The sequence below is a fragment of the Mycetomoellerius zeteki genome, unplaced genomic scaffold (genome assembly GCF_001594055.1).
Source record: "Mycetomoellerius zeteki isolate Tzet28-1 unplaced genomic scaffold, Tzet1.0 scaffold182, whole genome shotgun sequence".
In the NCBI taxonomy this organism is placed as follows: domain Eukaryota; kingdom Metazoa; phylum Arthropoda; class Insecta; order Hymenoptera; family Formicidae; genus Mycetomoellerius; species Mycetomoellerius zeteki.
Window position 1 is genome coordinate 1067688 of NW_017256778.1, and position 21030 is coordinate 1088717.

At 30.5% G+C, this 21030-nt stretch overlaps 2 protein-coding genes and 1 long non-coding RNA gene across 3 annotated transcripts in view; 1 reads left to right on the plus strand and 2 right to left on the minus strand.

The window, feature by feature from the left end:
• The window catches only part of LOC108721772 (chaoptin), a 7696-nt gene extending 1277 nt beyond the window's left edge, over positions 1-6419 (minus strand). Inside the window, exons 1-9 of the mRNA XM_018446520.1 lie at positions 6242-6419; positions 5619-5802; positions 5202-5349; positions 4888-4998; positions 4039-4785; positions 3305-3453; positions 2379-3161; positions 1447-2201; positions 820-1336 (exon numbers count right to left, since the gene is read on the minus strand). Coding sequence (XP_018302022.1) covers positions 820-1336; positions 1447-2201; positions 2379-3161; positions 3305-3453; positions 4039-4785; positions 4888-4998; positions 5202-5349; positions 5619-5802 — 3394 coding nt within the window. The 5' untranslated portion in view covers positions 6242-6419. The remainder of the gene's footprint in view (positions 1-819; positions 1337-1446; positions 2202-2378; positions 3162-3304; positions 3454-4038; positions 4786-4887; positions 4999-5201; positions 5350-5618; positions 5803-6241) is intronic.
• A 1301-nt stretch (positions 6420-7720) lies between these two features.
• Nox (NADPH oxidase) lies at positions 7721-20286 on the plus strand. Its single transcript, XM_018446527.1, has 20 exons — positions 7721-7774; positions 8294-8623; positions 13666-13760; positions 13882-13990; positions 14410-14507; positions 14628-14748; positions 15058-15208; positions 15483-15693; positions 15892-16118; positions 16387-16575; positions 16781-16974; positions 17102-17423; positions 17528-17672; positions 17831-17997; positions 18322-18475; positions 18668-18885; positions 19123-19307; positions 19416-19625; positions 19745-19948; positions 20089-20286. Exons 2-20 carry the CDS (start codon positions 8477-8479, stop codon positions 20284-20286), a joined length of 3345 nt encoding a protein of 1114 aa, XP_018302029.1. The 5' UTR covers positions 7721-7774; positions 8294-8476.
• On the minus strand, positions 19526-20662 carry LOC108721778 (uncharacterized). The gene is made up of 4 exons (XR_001936583.1): positions 20458-20662; positions 20196-20288; positions 19803-19936; positions 19526-19605 (listed from the first exon to the last, which is right to left on the minus strand). It is a non-coding gene; the product is annotated as an uncharacterized lncRNA (long non-coding RNA).
• Positions 20663-21030: the final 368 nt, after the last annotated feature.

The window sequence follows — 21030 nt, forward strand, 5'->3', positions numbered from 1 at the left end:
TAAAATGTGGAAAATACATAACCTATTTTTCTTGGGAAGGCAAGCGTCGAGCATTATATTATAGTTAATTTTCTTACTTCGGTATGTATATATAATAACAAATCGATTACCTGATTCAAAAAGCATGCACTGCACTATTTGGATCGAAGACTATAATTAATATATAATATATAAACGAAACGTGCAAAGAGCACAAAGCACAAAAGGCGACCGTGATTCTCAGTGAACGTTGGGTAACAAGTGACAAACATTTTGGCGGGCGCGGGATTGACCGGATTCAATATGGTGGCGGATGGCGGGTCAGGCCGGTCAGGCGATGAGGGCATGCAATATGGCGGTTCGAGAAGCGAACTAGGAAAGTTATTATAGGGAAGCGAGGAAAGTAATATATCTTACATATAATTTCATATATGATTTCAGATATATATCATCAGACACGCGACAGTTTCTGAATATATCATCCGAAAGCGCTCAGAAATAGCTCAATTGAGCGGTTTTCAATGTTATTACAAGTGACAAGTTTCAGAGATATTTCAACTGAAAAGGTTGAAAAATTGTGTCATATAAAAGGTTTCAGACAGATTTCCATCGACAACATTTCACATGACATATTGCAGAAAGCTTGCAGGAATGTTACATGTGAAACGTGAAAGGTTGAAATGGTTTTGAAACCTTTCTGATATCTTTCTGAAACGTTCGGTGCTGTATGGGTCCTTTCTTAGATTAGAATTTCAATTATTAGGAAAGATGTCATAATAATAAAATTTTATCAATTATTTTATTAAAATACTTATATTATGTTATATTGCAAACTCTTACCAGCCACCATGTTAGTTCCTACAGTCTCCCAGGAAAGATTCCCGTAAATTATCGACGGACTTAATTCATTGATATGATTGTTCCTTAAATCCAAAGTAAGCTGCGACAATCTCTTCGTCAACGGTAGAAAAATATCCGACTGCAATCGTTGAACGTGCGTGTCCTTGATTCTTAATATCAAGTCTCCGCCTTCGATAGTGGAGAACGCTTCAGAGGAGATCAACTCAAGATCGTTTCCGGTGATGGTTAGTTCTCTCAGTTGTTTTGTGAAGACGTTTTGTATTTGATGCTTCAGAAGATGTTCCGTCACTTGAATCTCGACTGTTCGAAGCGGTAAACCAGATAGCAGATGACGCAAATGAAATCCGTCGGCCTGCGGCCACGTTTGAATTCGCAGATGTTTTAAATATTTCAGAGGTTGCAAACAATCTTTGTCTACTGATCTTGTCCGATTTAAATTTCTTAAGTTTAATTTCTCTAATCTCGGATAGCCCAAGAAGCTCTCTTTCGTCAATTCCTAAAATTTCGTAAAATCATTAAACACATTATTGACGTCTTCAATACTTTCTTCGGAAAGATTTGAAATAGAAGAAAATACTTTTCTCGATTACTTTAATTTTAACTAACCTCGATAGGATTGCCAGAGACATCGAGTTCCCTCAAGAGACTCAATCTGACACCAGGCATTAATGTTAACGAGTTATTAACCAGTAAAAGAATCTTCAAACCTTCTAGATATTGAAACTGCTTGTCAGTAGTCTCGTCAACATTGTTAAATGATAAATCCAAATTATTTAAGTTTATCAGTGGCAGTAACGGTATGCTTCTAAGACCGCAATTAGCCAAATAGAGATGTCTCAAATCTGGTAAATAATGAAACAGCTCTTTAAAGTTTGCTTGGAGAAAATTCTGAGATACGTTCAGACTCAGTAATTTTCCCAGGGAAACGAATGAATTGTCTGGAAGAATAGTCAGACGATTTTGCGCCAAATTCAGAGATACCAGCTGAGAAGTCGGGAATGCAGTCGAGTCAAGGTGATCCAGGAAATTCTCCGCCATATTGAGATCCCTCAAAGTATAACCGACTTCTAAGAACGATGACGAGGGCACGACGGTGAATTTGTTGTGACTGAGATCAAGGATTTCTAATCTGGTACCCTCAAAGACATCTTTTGGTAATGAACGAATCTTGTTGTTCGAGAGAATCAGAATCCTCAGACTTTTTAGATTTCTGAACTGTTCTGTCGACAACTGCGTTATTTCATTTCCGCCAAGATTTAACCATTGAAGAGACTCCAAACCGTGAAAAGATTGTTTGCGCAATGTGTCTATCTTGTTGTTACTTAAGTCCAGCGTTTCTAAATGGGGAAATGCAAATGTTCCTGAAACAATATAAATTACAGTTGCTTAAAAATGTTGAAAATCAAAAGAATGCATATTTTGTAATTTGGAATATAAGTTTAAATATATTGCATCGTTAATGAAAATTAAAGCATTGAGAATTAATTTTCTAAAAATTGCAATTAAAAAGATAGAAAAAAACTATTGTATTTTCTCACCAGGATCTATTGTGGCAAGATAATTGTTCTGTAGATATAAGTTTTTCAAATCGGGCGTTCCATAAAACGTATCCGCTGGTAAATGACTAATATTATTGAATCCAAGATCCAATCTGGTAAGATTATTCATTGTAGATCCCGAATCGACGAATCCGATCGCATTGTAGGAAACATTTAGGGCAAAATCGGGACCACCGATTTCTGAGATAGCACCCAAATCCAGTACGGTCAGCTTATTGAATTCCAAATGGAGGAAACGCAAGCTGGACAAACCATACAACGCGTTTCTCTCCACCTTCTGTATTCGGTTGTAAGCTAACGATATAGTCACCAGCTTTGGACAATCTACGATGGAGCCAGATGCCAAGATTTTTATTCGATTGCCAGTTAAATCAAGAGACAGCAGCTCGGTCAAATTATGGAAACTTGACTCCGGTATTGCCTCCAGGAAATTATATCCTAGTTTGACGTCCCTTAATTCTGGATGCACGCTTGAGAGAAATATTCTTTCGGGCAAGTAATGCAATCTGTTTGACTCCATGTTAATGTAACGCAATTGTTGGAAGGAATAAAAGGCTGTTGCCTCGATTGTCTGAAAGTTATTGTTGTCTAAAACCAGCCACCGGAGATTTGAGAGTGGCCTAAGTGCACGCTGTGGAAAAACGTCTGTGGCGAAGGCGAAGCTCAACTCAAGAATGTCTAGACTTTCCTCGAGACCAACAAAACAGTCATCATCGAGTTCCGTCAAGTGATTGAAGGACAGGCTGAGCTCTTTCAGTTTACCTAAGAGAAAGCTCTATTGAAGACAAATTTTCATACATATAATTACAATATTTGCCAATGTTATTTGTATCATTAATTCTCCATGACACATAGCGATTATTTCCGACAATATACTTTCACAACCAAAATTATAGGCGACGTACCGGCTCCTTTGAAAGTCTCAGCTTTGAGTTTCGTCAGGATATTGTTCCTGAGCAATAAGATCTCAAGGTCCTCGGCCCACTCGAAATCACCCAGCTCGACGTGGGAGATCTTGTTGTAACCGAGATTCAAGTGCAATAGCCTCTGGCATCTGTTTCGAAAATTGATCGTCAGATATGTTGCATCAAACTTTCTTTCCGTTATAATCCTATATTATCAGCTCGAATTTTCCATGCTATATGATTTATTTTGACCTTTACGGTCTATTTATATAATATAAAATTCCACATACACACACACAACATACGCGATTATAATATAAAAATACAAGTAGTATATATAAAAATACAAGTTACTTGTTTTTGTTTTTTAACTTATATATAATGAATAAATTTTTTGATATTAAAAAACAGATTAATTTTTTATTTGTATTTTATACTTGTATCTTGTAAGTTATAAAATAAATTGGATTAAAAATTAATTAACTTTATAAAATTAAATTAAAATATTTTTATGAAGAGTTTACTAAAGCTTTTATAAAAATGTTCATATTTTTTATATCTTTTTATTTCTGGGACTTATAAATGTCGAAGAGGGCTGTTATGAAAATATCAATTTGTAATTTAAACAATTTTAATGCACACACAATTTAAAAATTATTATTAAAAAATCTGTTCTCAACTATATTGGAATTCGAAAGCAAATAACTTATCTCATATAGTAACGTTAAAAATACCTAGACAAAGCAGCTACAGGTACTGCATCTAGACTGTTAGTTGCAAGAGAGAGAGCCTTTAGATGCTCTGCGAATTCTTGAAAGGCCTCGCCGGAAATATTTCTAATCTCGTTATTAGCTAAATAGAGATACGATAATATCTTCAACTTGCTAACAGCGCTTGGTACCGCCGGTAAATCATTATTTTCTAAGTTTAAATATTCGAGACTATCTTCCAGACCGCGAAATGCTTCCTTGTCAACGTTTCTGATGCTGTTTGATGACAGGTGAATTCTTCTGGTTTCAAGACGATCAAACATTCTGCGTGGTAACGAGACCAATTTATTTCCGGCTAGATTAAAGTCTCTGACTTTTACAGTGTGATTGCTCAGATTGGGTGTCTTCATCCATTCAATAGAATTCTCGCTAACATCTATGAGCTCCAGATTGGAACTGCGAAAATCTGGCAGTTCCAGATATCTGAGATCATTTCCTCTCATATAAAGCCAAGTTAATTCTTTAAGACCTCCCAAGGATTGTGGGAATTCTTTCAAGAGGTTATTATTAATGCTCAAAGTGTGCATGTTTGGTGGTAAACAATCTTTGAAGAGTTCCTCGATGTTATTGCTGTCTAAATTTAACCATACCAGGTTGGCGAAATTCGAAAAGATTCTGGGCACTTCGGTGATCGAGTTATCACCAAAAAATGCATTCGTTAGAGTTTCTTTGGTGCGGCCCCAGTCGCCATCCAACGACGTTAAATGATTGCTAATAATTAATAAATTTTATGATTAAAACACTTTATTTTTTAAAAATCAGAGTAATTATTTGATTTTTTAATAAACTAAAAAATTTAAGTTTGTCACATACCTGTGCATGTTAAGCCAATTTAATTTCCTTAGATCGCGAAAAACCTTGAAAGGCACATCCTCTAGGGAATTGTAGCTTAGATCCAGAGAACGTAGACTGTCCGTAACACCTCTTACAAAAAAGACATTAAAGATACAATTTCTCAATCATCGTTTTTCTGGTCCAAGATAATTGCATGAATAAATTAAATTTGGACATGTGTAAGTTTATATATTATTAAAAGACTTGAAACTTAAGTTAATCTGGTGAAAAACACACGATTATTTCACCGTCAATTTATATGTATTTTATTATGCATGAGGAAAAAAACTTACATCAGAGACTTATCACCTATGCTGGATAAACGATTACTCATTAGACCCAAAGCCTCGACACCTGCAGAACTCGCAAGTGCATCATTGTCCAATACTTGTATACCGGATCCAGCGATATCTAGTTGTGCCACATAACTCACCGATACGTCTAAAACATTTTAATATATAAATTTTGTTCAACTTGTTTAATTATATTTCGAAATTTTTGCTATGTACATGTAATTGCAAATACATGTCATTGTTATAACCGTGAAAGAAATATCTCTATAATAGATTTTTTATGTAAAATAATATAATGCAAATAATGATAAATCCGTATAAAAACACAATGCTTGCTGTTATTATAATAAAATAATAAAAGAAAATCTTTATAATTAAAAAGTAGTTCTGATCAATAACACTAAATCTTTAGCATACCAGGAAATCGTGCAAATGGAACTCCCATACAGCTAATATCCATCTTCGTAAAATCGTCATCGTCATCCTGAACCCAACACATGCACATTGAGTTGAATTTGCAAGGAACGTTGTAACATCTTATACCGGAGCTCCAAAGGAGGAATAATAATATATTTGTCAATCGAATCACGTCGAATATCATCTATAAACGTGTAAAATAAAAATTAAATTTTTATTATGATATATATATAAATATACATGTGTGTGTGTGTGTGTGTGTGTGTTTCAGCTTACAATATATAGTTTGTAATAATATAGTTTGTAATAATTTTCAGACTATTCAAGTTTCCAAATATTTTATTATCAATTATTATTTATTATAAATTTAGAGAAAGAATATTTTTTACGATAAATATTAATAACAATTTTGGAAAAAATTTAAAACAATCTTTATTAAATACTATTTGATTTTAATTTCAAATTCATATTTGTATAGTAATATTTTTATACTATTTCAATAGTGATTTCAATAGTAATTTCAATAGTGATGAAAATTTATTATGTTCGAAACTATGAAATAAATATTTTTTATCACCTTAAAAAATTAATACCCTGTCAATATAAAATTACTTTGACCAAACCTTGTCCAGGATTAAATTCAGGCTTTTATGGAGTTCTTCTTCCAGAAACTAATGTATGTCTAATTGGCTTCAAAGATCGGAGGCTCATCTCCAGAAAAATATCGGTTTTCAGGACACTTTCATAGCTCGTTGTTGATCTTATCCGAGAGACTAGGAAGCAAACAAAAAGCGTCGAAGACTCGGCTCATGCACGACTTCCAAAGCGCAGGTGCTCTCCGGGAAGCGCAAGCGCATCTCCGAGCGACCTTTATGGATCGAACGTGGTTGAAGTTGCGATAATTCTAACGAAAACGAGCACACAGTATTTAGTATTATGCGTGTACTGTCGTTTAGAGTACACAATTAATAATTTAATGAACGGCAAATCTAACAAGCAGATTCTCCGTTTAATCCGTGAAGGTAGCATCGGCATTTTTAAAATTAATATTGTTAACAAAATTTTCTAAATATTCATGCAGACGTAAAATTTCGCGATTGAAATACAGACTTATTGTAATAAAAATTTTTTAAACTCCGACGATATTAGATTCATCAAATAAATTTCGTAACTTTTTTCACATTTCAAACGAAAAAAATGTTTACAGTAAGTTGATATTTACCAAAGCTGGACATATATTACAAAACAATTCCATAATTTAACTTGATGCATACATCAATAAAATGAATTCTGTTTTTTTAATAAAAATTTTTTTTAATAAAAAATTATTATTAAACATTTTAAAATATTATATTTATGAAAGAAACATGACAATTGTCAAAAGTTCACGTATGTCATTATTCAGCAGTTGTAGTGATGATCACTATCTATTAATAAAACACAATTTATATGATAGATATCTTCTACGTAGAAGAGTATTCACGCAAAGGATTTTTTTATGATAGATTACAGCAAATATTTTTCCAACTAATGGATTCATTTATTATCTGATTGTAGCATTGGTAATTGCAAATTATTTACAAGTAGTGTTTGGATCTTAACACATCTACTTTTATATAAGAAGTAGAAAGACACGACAGGAGAGGAAGAGGAACCCAGAGCTTGTCAAGAAGTGAAAGGTTGTCCGTCTCTTCTATCCCCACACGATCTGAATTGCCAGTAAAACCGATCTCTGTCTCCTTTCCTCTCTCTGTCTTTCTTTCTCTTTAGATCCAATACGAGCGTTTACTGGTATCAACATTTCCAGCCAGCCGGCGACATCCACCGAGCACCGTTGATGCCCCGAGGATGATTTTCATTCAATACTTCTCTCACAATCAGTAACGTCGAGGCGCGTTAACACGGTGATCTCTTATTGATACGCGGCGATAAAGTGAATTTTCGTACGTTTAATTCTCATTCTTAAGTACCGAGAGATAGGACTGTTCACACGCGAATTAATTACGAGCTGTCATCGAATACTTGTTTCCGCATAAAAAATGTGACAAAGAAGAAAGTTGCTAATTTTTGTCTTACTTATTTGATACAAATAATAGTTTCTTTTGGCAAAAAAATTTTACGAAAATACAACTGCAGTAATTTTATAACCGCAAAAGGTAAAGAGTCGATGCGTATTCATATATTACTTCTATACTTACATTATCTGTGCTCTCAAATTTTGTTTATAAAAGAAAGATAAATAAAACAGAGAAATTGTGCTATTCAAATAAAAAAAACTGCTTGCCTTACGTTTTTACGTTTATTTGAGATAAATTTCTAACATACTAAAAATTGTTTTATTCATATTGAGACAAATGCAGGATTAAGAGGAGTCAAAGTTCATATTATAAAAATAAATATTACATCTTTTCATAAGAAATATTAGAAACGCAATATTTTTTAAATATCATAATTCATTATATTTTCTTATCTAAATTACTTTTATGAAGTAATTAGAAATTACATTAAAACAATTGATTTCTCGAAAAAAAAAAGCTGTTGATTTTTTCTTTGAATTGCAAGCGAGAAAAAAAACAGTGCTTTGTAATGCTATAACTTAATAGTACAAAACAAGTGTAAATTATTCATTTCAAAATAATACAACAGCGAAAAATAAATATAACCTTACATTCAAGTTCTACGAGACTGACTTGTTGAATCATTCATATCCCAAACAAGAACGAATTTACGACAAGAAATGCTAGGAATCTTGTTGATCTCGTAATGAATTGCTCGTGATGATGAATTCCAAAGTGGCTGTAATCTCGTTTCTTCAGTGACACCCTCGTTAATCACAGTCGTGAAGAATATTCAATAATATGGAAGAGACTATTATTTGCATGGAGGAAGAATGTCTGTTAGAGAAGAGGAGGACGAGCATCCTGAAGGAATGCAAGGAGATATTGCAGGAAGAAGGATCCGAGCGTTATAGCAAAGAGGTCTTTAGAAGACTCTTCCATGATCAGGTACTACAACAGAAACTAAATGAAAGTAGATACATTAATAAATATTGTATAATAAAATAGTAATCTGATTAAATTATATTACAATTTTAATTTAAGTATATTAAATTATATATTTATTTATATCATCTGTTCAATTTTTCTTGGACATTGAAAATAGATAGCTTGACAGTAAGAGAATATTCAAAATATGAATTTGCATTTATAAAAAACATTTATAAAAAATCTGAGTTTCCGTAAATAAAAATGAGTTTTGTAAGTATAAGTAGACTGGCATTATAAACTTGTTCAAAATACATAAAAGTGTCGGATAAAATTGTCATAACTTTCTTTAATAAAACAAGATTGCCGCTTTTATTCATGAAATACGAGAAGTATATCCAGAGTTTTATGTCACTGATTAATTTTATGACGGTTTTTTCAAATGTTTCGAAACAGTTTGATATGCATTTTATATAAAGTTCAAGTAAGACGTCATCTTTTGAAAGGGAATCGTGAAATTCAGTAAAAAGTGTCGTATCTCTTATGGGAGAGCAATTAAATGCAAAAATCATAAAATCAGAAAGCTGAAGATATAAAGAGACAATAATATTTAAAAAATGATCAAGCGATTTAATCTTGTCACGTCCAGTAATATACATATCTAGATTACTCCCTACGTGGATTTAAAAAAACATTTTATAAAGCTACGTAAAACAAACCAATAAAATTTTATTTTGTTTTGTCACAAAGACACTTATCACATATCATGAATATAAACTTCGACTTTCGAAAACCATATATGATTCTAAAGTTTCTAATCTACTAAATTCTTTAATAAATTAGCACATATATAACGAGATGGAAGACCGTCTTCGTGATTGTAATCCGGCACTTTCTTAAAGCGGCCATGAAGAATTGCAATTATTGTAATTATTGGCTTGCTGCCTCACTTTCTTTTGTCAAGAAAAAGAAGGTTCGCGTAGCACTAAACATGAAACGTCGACGTTACATCATCTGTGAATATTGGCTTGTCGAGTAATTATGGTTCTTTAAAAAGCATTTACAGGTTTTTTTAATTGCCCTTTTTTTACCGTGATTTATCTGTATTTAGATAGCAAAGTAATATTTATTTAACAAAATAGTTATAATTATGAAGCAAGTATATATGAATTTTTGTAAATATTTTTAATAAATATTAAAAATAGTAGGAAATAGATAGGTTTATCATGTCAACTTTCATTATAAAATTAAATTCTAATGTTTTTCTGAATTATACAAAACAGGTTCAAGAAGTAATTAATTACCATCGAACATATAATCATAGAGTGATCTTTTTATGATCTGCATATTTCAAAACATAAAAATATGTTTGCTTAAAAATAAGAATATATTTTTATTAGTTTTAAGAAATAATTAGCATTATTGTGAGCAATGTATTTTTTACATAGATTAAACTCTATTTGTCTAACACACATACATACATACACACAACAAACTTTTATTATAATTAAATATACTCCAAACATTTTCAATAATCATTTTTTCTTCTTAAAATAAAATAAAATATTTTTATCTCGCTCGTTTCGGCCCATTCTATCATATTATTAGATTGTTATAAAATATTTTATACATATTTATAAAATAAATGCAATTCTACTGCATTTTTGTGTTCTTCTTTATAGCATTAAAAATATTTTTTTGAAACATAAAGAAATAGTTCTTGTATTTATATTCTTGAATACCTTTCTCTTATAGGTTTTTTACAATTAGTCATTACCTAAGCTTTAAGTCTTAAGCTATAAGAAATGAACCAATCATAATCGATTATTCTTCTCACATTCGACTGTGGTTGGTTAATTTCTTATGATTTAAAACTCAAAACTTAGGTAATAGCTTATTGTAGAAAACCCATTAAACTGTCACTCATAACAAATATGAAAAAAAAAGAGTGAAACACGCATTTGCACATACATGAGCATTATGAGATTATAATCGTTCGCCCAGTCAATCATTTCACACTCCGACAGAAAGTGCTGTCATTATATCGATTGCAAAATGTTTTTTAATAAGATATGATACACATTTACGTCTACATTAAGATGTAAAGTTTTAATTTTGTTTAAGATCAACTGATTTAATACTTTGATTTGCAAAGATTTATTATAACAATGAAATGAATAATAAGCATGAACAATAGAGCAATATTACTTCCTCACAAAGATTATCTCGGATCTCCACACGAAATGTAAGCATTTTGCTTCAGAATAAGAGGATTAAGTCCGTTCATGCGCGACATCTCTCTTTCAATTATGAGAAGGTACTTTACCGAATAAGGAAAGCTTACGACAAGATTTCCTTATCGATGATGATTTTGACTGAATTTGCGATCTCGAACTATGTACCCATTTATCGAACAATCGTCTCCTTTGTAAAAAATCGCAATCGACAGGTAATGAGTCCTACTCTCGAGAGTCCGAGTAGGAAAAAGAGACCCGAGGCGGCAGTGACGATATGATCAAAGCAAACAAGGGGTTCTATCGAGGGCCCATGGTTTCGATCAAGGTGGCTGATCGCTCGGGGCGCGAGGCCTTGATGTCTCAAGCGTCTCCCGGTCACTTGAGATCGATCGATTGTGGAGACCAACCATAGAGCAGAACACAGCGTCGATCGGGACCGACTTCTCGTTTATTAACTATCCATTAACCCTTTAACTGTCGACGTAAATAGCCGCAGCATTATCGATTGTCATTAGAGGAGAAGGTGGCCCCCATTCACATTTTATAACTTTGTTAATAATCAATTTAAATTTAAAATTTAATGATTACATTCATCAAAATATTGTTTTATCGAATCTAGACTTAAAGTTATAAATATTTATTACATAGGACATTATTTATATAAAATGTGATAATATTGCATAGTGAATCTAAACAAAAGTGGTACATAACATGGCTTTTCACAACTTCTTTTTCTCAAATAGATTGTAAACATTATTTTATATAAAAAACACAGTATATAGTTACAAAATTATATACTTACATTACAAAAAATAAAATATTGCAGAATATATGCAAATGTATATACATTAATACGTACACATATTTAATAACGAATAACATATTCAAATGTACGTATATTTCTCTGTGATATAATACTCTCTAAAAAGAATGAAAAAGTATGTATATGTATAATTAAACGCTAAAATATACTTTAAAAATATTTCAAAATACTTAAAAATAAAAGTGCGTTATTATACTATAATACTGGCTATTGTATACTGGCATATTAGCACAAAAGTTTAATGGTGGAGTACGGAATAAATGATTTTATCAATAATCATTCGAATTCGCTATTTAATGGCATATATAAGGATTATTATATCTACATAAATTTTAATACCAGATTTTCCTTGATCAATTAAGCATCATTAAATATCAATTTACAGTATTAAAACACAAAGGTTAAAATTTTATTAAAATCTAATCACATTAGAAATAATACCTATAAATTCATAAGATATATATTCTCAATTTATATTAAATTAAAGTTAATTTAGTTTAATATATATTTAATTAATTAATTAAACTAAGAAACGAATAATATATATTTTATTGTACGCAATTAATGATTTTAATATAAGTTCCAATAGGAACTATAGTGTTGAAGTAATAACATAGTGTTGAATAATAATATCAATCTTTTAATCAAATATTACTCATTGTATTATAAAATGAAGATATGATTATACTTGTATCAAGTCTGTATATTTGCTGTTTTGATTATTATTTTCTTTCTTATTTTTGTAATAAGAGATATAAATTAGGAATGATTGATTAGGCATCAGATACTTTTTTCTTGCATGGCGTATGTTATAAAAACCATACACGCGAATTAATCATAGCATTATAATTGCAATGTGAAAATTTTTTTTGTCTGTATATGATTCCAAGACAGTCATATCAATTGAAATTTTTATTTAGACAATATTTCCTTCAATTTATCTTATTAATCTTTCCCATTAATCACAATATAATATCTTAGTAAATCATACAAACATAATAAACTTTCCTGGTAGCAAACTCATTTTGTTATTTTGACGTCAAAATGACGACAAAGTAACGTCAGCTTGCTATCAGGGTTTATTAATTTTAAACTTACTTTTTTACTTTTAATAATAAATTTTGTCTCTAAATTATCTTTTTATTTTTATAATACCTTTTTATCTTCCATTCCTATTTACGTTCTTATGAACTATATCTTGAATTGTTCTTTAATTAATCCTTACAGCACCAAAGTTGTAGCAACAATGTTGCAACATTGCAGCAATATTACATGTTGCAGCGTTATTGCAACAATATTGTTGCACGTTCTGTGCTGTATGGAAATATTCAAGTTAAATGTTTCTTTAAAAAATGTCCCATTGTGATTTTGTAAGTCATCAAATATTTTTTTTTAATATTTCGTCATTAAAATATGTTATATGAGTAATTTAGGCATTATCTGTATACATCATATTCATTAACTATATCTCACGAGGTTGGGACACATTTCTGGATCTCATACGTGACGAGGGAGCACGCAGTATAATCTCATGACATTGACCCATTTCTTAACGATCGAGAGTGAAATATATACGTGTGTATCGACCGAGATCCACGCCAATGATGATCGATACGCATCATATTGATGTTAACGTTGACGTGCGTTGACGCCATCATACGCACCTGAGGCTAGAATTTTAATAAACACGCTTCCATTATCACATATTAACTTTGGCCCAGATTACGCGTACATGTAAAGAGTATAAGAAACATATTTTAGATAATATGCATATCATATATGCAGTCTCGCGAATACCTTGCAATATCAATTTTCTCTCTACAATTAAGATTCGTACCTTCGTGTTCAAAAAAGCGAATATACTCTGTTAGCTTCTCTTAAATGAAATTGAATTGATGGAAGTTTTAAATCATTCTATTATAAGAATTTGCAACGTTTATCCTTTTTTATTGCACAGAAAATTGACACTTTGCCACTTACAATTTGTTAACGTTTTTTTCCAGGTGCTTCTTGGGAAGTTATTTATACTATTCGATCAAGATTGTGATGGGTTACTGAAACAAGATGAATGGCTCGAATTCCTCAAGGGGAGGCTGACGTAAGAATAAGTTCCTATATATGAGTATCCATTATGTCTATGCATAAAACGTAATTTTCTAATGGCACTTTAAATATATTTATGTTTGTCATATTCAATGTTATTTTTATTTCTTTATTAGAAACGAGAAGCAAAATTTTGTCGATCAGATTGAAAGTGTTGCATACGTACTATGTGGTGAGAATCCAATAAATCTGTCCTATTTTCAACAGATCTTCTACACCAAAGGAGTAAGTCATGCTTCTTTCATCTACACTGTTAAAAATATCATGAAATTTAATGTATTTTTAAGTTATATAAATTAAATTTAATTTTATGACACTAAATGAAATTTAATGTATCTGCAACTGAAAAGTATATTTGTATACATGTACGTACATGAAATTTAGTGTACTTTTCATAAAATTTTATAAAGTTTAGTACATTTTTTATTAAATTTTATGTAGATTTGCATGAAATTTAATGTAAGTAAACGTTAAATTTAAGTTTCTTATAACTAGATTTTCATTGACAACATTAAATATTTTTAATATACCTATTTGAAATTTGCTTCCATATTACATGTAATGGAAGCAAATTTCTTTTTTTTTTAACAGTATAGAGAATAAGCAAGCGAAAAAAATTACAATTAACAATTATCACATCGTAGATCGTTGATAAGTTGTACCGGTTAATTGATCATGAAAACTCAGGATATGTAACATCTACTCAAATCTTAGATATGATATCTGGAGTGACTAACACCAGGTAACATGTTTATTATAAAACTGTAAAGATTTATTATTATTATCTTTGTTTTTATATTAAATTTCTTAGTTTGGTCAGCTTCCAAGCATTATTTATTAACTGACTAAATTCTTATATCAGGCCACGTGCTGGCTTCGATAAAGAAAATCTTGAATGGCTGGAAAAGATATTTAAGCAAACTGTTGGAAACGAAGGAGAAATATGCCGTGAAGAATTCAAAACAATCGTCACTTCGAAGAACGTAGGCAGGAGGCATAAGTATTCTTCATCTCTCAAACACGAAATTCTAATTTCTCATTTTTCTAATATAAAAAATCGTAATTTTATTTCTCTCTTTTCGATGCTATTTTTATTTTGTCCTACATTTCAATTATACAGACAAAATTGGTGTATTAAATTTTGTACTGCATTAAATTTATTTAAAAGATGGATGCATCAATTTTATTCATTGAGAAATAAATCAGATCTCAGCAAATAAACTAACGTTTTTTGTCGTCATTTTGATGAAATGTCATTTTGGGGGATATGATATTTATCTTATTATTTTTAGCCATTTTTTACTGAGAGAGTGTTTCAAATATTCGACAAAGACAACTCTGGTACGATATCGCTTCAAGAATTTCTAGACGCCATGCACCAATTTGCTGGAAAATCTATGAACGATAAAATTAGGTTTCTCTTCAAAGTTTATGATATCGATGGTAATATTTGCGCTTAATCACTCACATAAAGTATTTATGAAAAAAGCTTCTATTTAGAATATTAATTACGTTAGAACATATTCCGTGTCACAAATTCAAGTCAAAATTACATTATACATAAATAGATATACACTAAATTTAACTGCATTTGTTCTCAATTGCCCATATCTCACATCGAAAATTAATTAAATTAAATGTTTTTCAAATGTTTTGGAATTTTTGTCTGGATATAAATTATCTTCATTACTTCACATTGATTTTTTTCAAATAAAAGGTGATGGATTAATACAACTTCGCGAACTAGAACATGTTATGAGAGCTTGTATGGAAGAAAATGGAATGAAGTTCAGCGACGAGCAAATCGAAGATTTGACAATTGCACTTTTTGAGGATGCTGATCAAGGCAATAGAGGAGCGATCACCTTTGAAGGTCTAAAAAAGCAATTAGAGAAGCATGAGGGTCTGTTGGAAAATCTCTCGATAAGGTTAGACAAAAAATTATATAAAATAATACAAAATTTTGAAATTTATGAATTTATAATTAGAAAAGTAAATTTATTCCTAATTAATATTTACTATAGATATTTAATGTTCTTTTAATTATTATATGTCAATTTTAAATTGTTAAATTCTATCAATTTTCTTAAAGTAAATACTAAGGAATAAAAATATGATAATCGCAGCATAGATCGATGGTTGGTACCACCGCAACCAAAATTAAAGAAAAAATCTATTTTGGATACGTTTTTGTCTCTTCGTCCGTATCAACTCACAAAGCCATACATAAAGAATAATTACGTCTTTACTGCCTTTATTTTGATGTTCATATTTATCAACGTGACTCTCTTCGTCTCTCGTCTCTACAAGTATCGAAATCACAGTGTCTACATAATGTTTGCGCGTGCCTGCGGTAAGGAAAGTATAATAATACAATACGATATATTCAATCTTTTCTAAATAATTTAAATTATCAGTAAGTAAATATGTGTCACGTAAACATGTATATATATATATGTAATAATTTTATTTTAAAATAAAGTTTTTTAATAAATTTGGAATCAAGTTGTGTTAATTAAGAGTCATAAGCTAAGATTCATTGTCAGATTAAATTCCTGTTAAATTAATGTTTAAAAACAAAAATATAAGACATAAATTTTTATTTCAAAAATATGTTTTAGGACAATGTCTGAACTTTGATTGTACGTTTATCCTGGTCTTAATGCTGCGCCAGTGCATCACGTTTTTGAGAACACATAGCTTCAATTCATTAGTGCCCCTAGATCATCATATATATCTTCATAAAATGACAGGAATATTGATTGGAATCTTCAGCATTGTACATACTCTAATGCATCTCATTTACTGCGGTATATATAATATTTAATTCTTTTTTATTTAATTATAATTTCATACTTTATATCACCATAACTTAAAATGTTGAAAATCTTTTGTTGAACTCTAATAAAGATTACGTTAAATTTTTATTATTTTAATTCGATTTAATACTCTTATTTTATATTCAATTAAATTAAAATTATAATAATTGATATTTAATGATACACCTATTTGTAGGTACGGTAATAGTAAAAGACGAGAAAATGAATAGCAGAAACTACACTACGTTTGAATGGTTGTTAACCAGTCAACCTGGATATTTCGGTCTGGTTGCAGGCAGTGCATATCCGACTGGAGTAGTTCTGTTTATTATACTCGTCATTATGATCATCTGTTCCATGTCGTTTGTACGGCGTGGAGGTTGCTTTGAGGTAAAAATTTTTTTACATTATTACCTCTATTTACTTTTTAATTTGAGAATTATAATCTTTATGATCCAAGATATCTGAAAGCAATAGCTTCAACGTCTTTTTAATTAAAATAATTCTTTGTTACAAGATATTTTATTGGTCTCATCTGCTATACATACCATTCTGGATTCTAATGATCTTCCATGGCCCTAACTTTTGGAAGTGGTTTGTCGGCCCAGGTGTCATATACTTAGTGGAAAAGATTCGTCGACTCGGGTGGTTACGTTCTCAGCGCGGAAAGACATACATAAGTTCCGGTCTCCTTTTACCTTCGAAGGTGACTCATTTGGTTATTAAGAGACCATCCAATTTTCACTTTCATCCTGGCGATTATGTATTCGTTAAAATTCCGGTGATAGCAAAATATGAATGGCATCCTTTTACTATTAGCAGTGCTCCCGAACAAGAAGGTAAGTTGCAAATTTTTGCTCTTTGATTGATATTATCTTTCATTACTGCAATTGCATTTATACATATGTATATCTTCCAAAATTAACATATTATTTTTATACAGATTATATGTGGCTACATATTCGTGCGGTTGGTGAATGGACCAACAGTTTGTACTCGTATTTTGAAAAAGAACAAATAAAACTTCATTGTGTTGACATACTGCCTGCCAAGAACTGTGACGCTGCTTGTGTCCCCCCCAAAAAATTGTAAGTTCATCGTGATTAAGTTAAAGATTTATGCAAAGTAATCCAGAAAGTAATTTTGTGATTTTATGCATAAAAGTGATGATTTCTAACAATGGAATCGTAACATTCTTCGTTATCCTATATTATATATTAGTTTTTTAATATCTCTTATTGTGTAGTTTTATGTATAGTGGCAAAAAAACGCCACTTATTATGACACAGAAAGCCTCAATGGAATCTCAGGCTCACGACCTACTGGATAATCCTTCGTTCGTATCTGACTTATCGAATTCCGTGTCACCTTCGCATGCATCGAAATCTACATATTTGAAAACTATAGAACAACGTGAGACTTATTTAAAAAAATAATATATAGCACACACACACATATACACACACGCGTAAAAATCAAAAGAATGTAATAAACCCAAATTCGTATCAATCATAAGGTCTGTTTTCTGTAATTGAACTAGTATACACTTTTGGAATTTAAAGTGAGATAGGTATAGTATATGTTTAATATTTGTTGAAAGCGAGAAAGAGAGTTCTAATGTAATCTAGTGCAGGAGCAGAAAACAGACCATTGAAGTTACGTTATTTACAATACATTTGCATGGTAATTATATTTCCTAAGTTAATATTAAATATTGTATATGAATTTATCTAACAGATACACCAGAGTCAAATAAGGAATGGACACATGTGTCTGTAAGAAGAGATAAGAGATTACATCAATTTTTGTTTAGTACTAAAGTACCACTTGAAAAATCACACTCGATGCCCGATATGCAAATTAAAAGCAAGAAGAAAGAACGACTCAGAACGTAAGTAAATTAATATTACACGTATTTGCTCTCAAAAAGTTAATCTTGCCACCAACTTTTTTTTTCTTTACATAATGTTTCATCTCACAATTAAGTCTTCAAATTTTATTATTATAATTAAAACAATTATAAAGATCTTTGTAATAAAATGTTTCATATATAATGATATTCTTATATATTTTGATATCGTAGACTTCGAGATTACATGAGATCTGAATCGGAGAGGAATTTCGACGAGTGTCAGATGAAATGTGCGCGATTCAAGTCATTAGGCTTAGCTTACTTAAGTCCGCAGAACAAATCATTGGCTCAAAGTTTCCGATACATGCGGACAAAACCGACTATTATCGCATTCAAAACACCCAACTTTGAAACGGGCGATTATGAGATCGACGTGATGTCAAATGGTGGTAAGTTATTGAAAAATATAATATTTATTTGGAAATATATAGAGAAAAAATTTTTTTGCAAAATAACATAATGGTATAATAGATAATAATAGTATAATAATTATAATCATGAAAAATCGTTTGAGCTAAATTTTTTTATAATTTGTTTAATTATATTTATAAACCATGTAAAAAATGTTTATATTAAAAAATACAAGTTCTTTTCATTATTTTTACTTATCATGCGTATATTTACAGGGTCAAATATAAATGAAGGAAATGAAATAACGCCTATTACATCGATAACAACGCAAATTGCGGCAGAAGAAGGAAAATTGAGACAAGGATTTAGTGAAGCTGTAGACAGTTCAGATAGTTTAGATTTGAAATTTGATGGTTCTTCTCAACTACCTATAAATTATCCTGTAGGAAAACCACTGGAGGTAAATCTGATTTATAAACAGTTTCCATTATGAGTTACAATGTTCTCAAGATTTTTTCAATTAATTATTATTAACTTATTTCGAGTAAATAACGTGTCGTCATTATAGATCTTTTTAGATGGTCCTTATGGAGCACCATCAAGTCACATTTTTCGAGCGCAGCACGCTGTTTTGATCGCCACAGGAATCGGAGTTACACCTTTTGCTTCTATATTACAATCGATTATGCATCGATATTGGAAAGCGAGACATACCTGTCCAAAATGTTCGTTCTCCTGGGCTAGTGAAATTCCGCCTACTGTAATGAATTTACAAAAGGTAAATAGATTTTTCTTCTCTCTCTCTCTCTCTCTCTCTCTCTCTCCCCGATTTTATTAATCTTGGAATAAAATTTGAAATAAATTATTGATTTAGATTTAAAAAAGAATATTTTATAGGTAGACTTTTTTTGGATTAATCGCAATCAACGTTCGTTTGAGTGGTTTGTAAACTTACTATCTCAACTTGAGATAGAACAAGCCGAGTTAGGTATCACCATGGAACACTTTTTGGAGATGCATATGTACATCACAAGCGCATTACAAAAGAGCGACATGAAGGCAGTTGGTTTGCAATTGGCGCTGGATCTTCTGCACGAAAAAGTCAGAAATATCTTTATAATTATACATAATTATTTAAATATTTTTAATTTTGTGGGATTAGTTTTTAAATTTGTGCTAGATTTACACGAATGATAAAAAAATTTGGCGTATTAATTTTTTTGTTACTTCTCGTTGATTAGGAAAAGCGAGATCTCATTACGGGATTAAAAACCAGAACGAATGCAGGTCGTCCCAATTGGGACAAGGTATTCAAACAGCTCCAGGATAAGAAGAAAGGAAAAATTACAGTGTTTTTTTGCGGACCGCCACAACTCGCTAGGATTCTTCGGTACAAATGTGATCAATTTGGATTCTGTTTTAGAAAGGAATCCTTCTAATACTTCAAAAGAAAATTTAATAATTATTGTGTTAAAAAATATTAACATAGTTTGCTATTTATCATACACATATTTATATATTATTTCATCAAATTATAGGTGTGTGTGTGTGTATGTGTGTAATAATTGTTTTTTAATAAATTATTTTCCGTAATTTTAATATGCACTCACGAATACAATCTTTCTGTCTTTTTTCGGTTATGAAACTTATAATATTTAATATGCATTATTTTAAGCAATCTCAAAAATGATGTTTCCTCTATATTTTATATTATTTAAAAAATTTTTAACATATCTTAATCAATGTCTTTCATTATTCTAGCCATCTCGTGCAAAATCCAAGCTGATGCCAAGATTAGTAAAAAATACATTTGATGTTCTGTCATAATTTAATAAAATTAGTTTCTTGTGTTATTTTTTTTTATTATTGAAGAAGCTAAAATATTGTTTACATTATTCTTTACTATTTTTTCAAAATAATATAGTTATACATGAAATTTTTGACTGAAATTTTGTAACAAATGAATTTCTAAATTATCTGAAATTAGCTTTTTATAAAGTTTTTCAGTGCACATAATTTATATAAACTACAAACTTAAAAAGCCATTAATTAACATAAAAGAAGAAAAAATTAACAAAATGTTATTTTAAACACGTTGTAGGAGGAAAAAACTTTTGTAAACATTAAAATATCTTTATTTATGTATTATTTGATATTTTATTTGTATATTTTTATTATAAATA

What these genes read in the sequence shown, in the direction of transcription:
- Nox (XM_018446527.1), top strand. Translation starts at nt 8,477, where the DNA reads ATGGAAGAGACTATTATTTGCATGGAGGAAGAATGTCTGTTAGAGAAG. An exon ending in CAGTGCTCCCGAACAAGAAG is followed by an intron (nt 17,424 to 17,527) that starts GTAAGTTGCAAA and finishes ATTTTTATACAG; the next exon opens with ATTATATGTGGCTACATATT. An exon ending in CTGTAGGAAAACCACTGGAG is followed by an intron (nt 19,308 to 19,415) that starts GTAAATCTGATT and finishes TCGTCATTATAG; the next exon opens with ATCTTTTTAGATGGTCCTTA.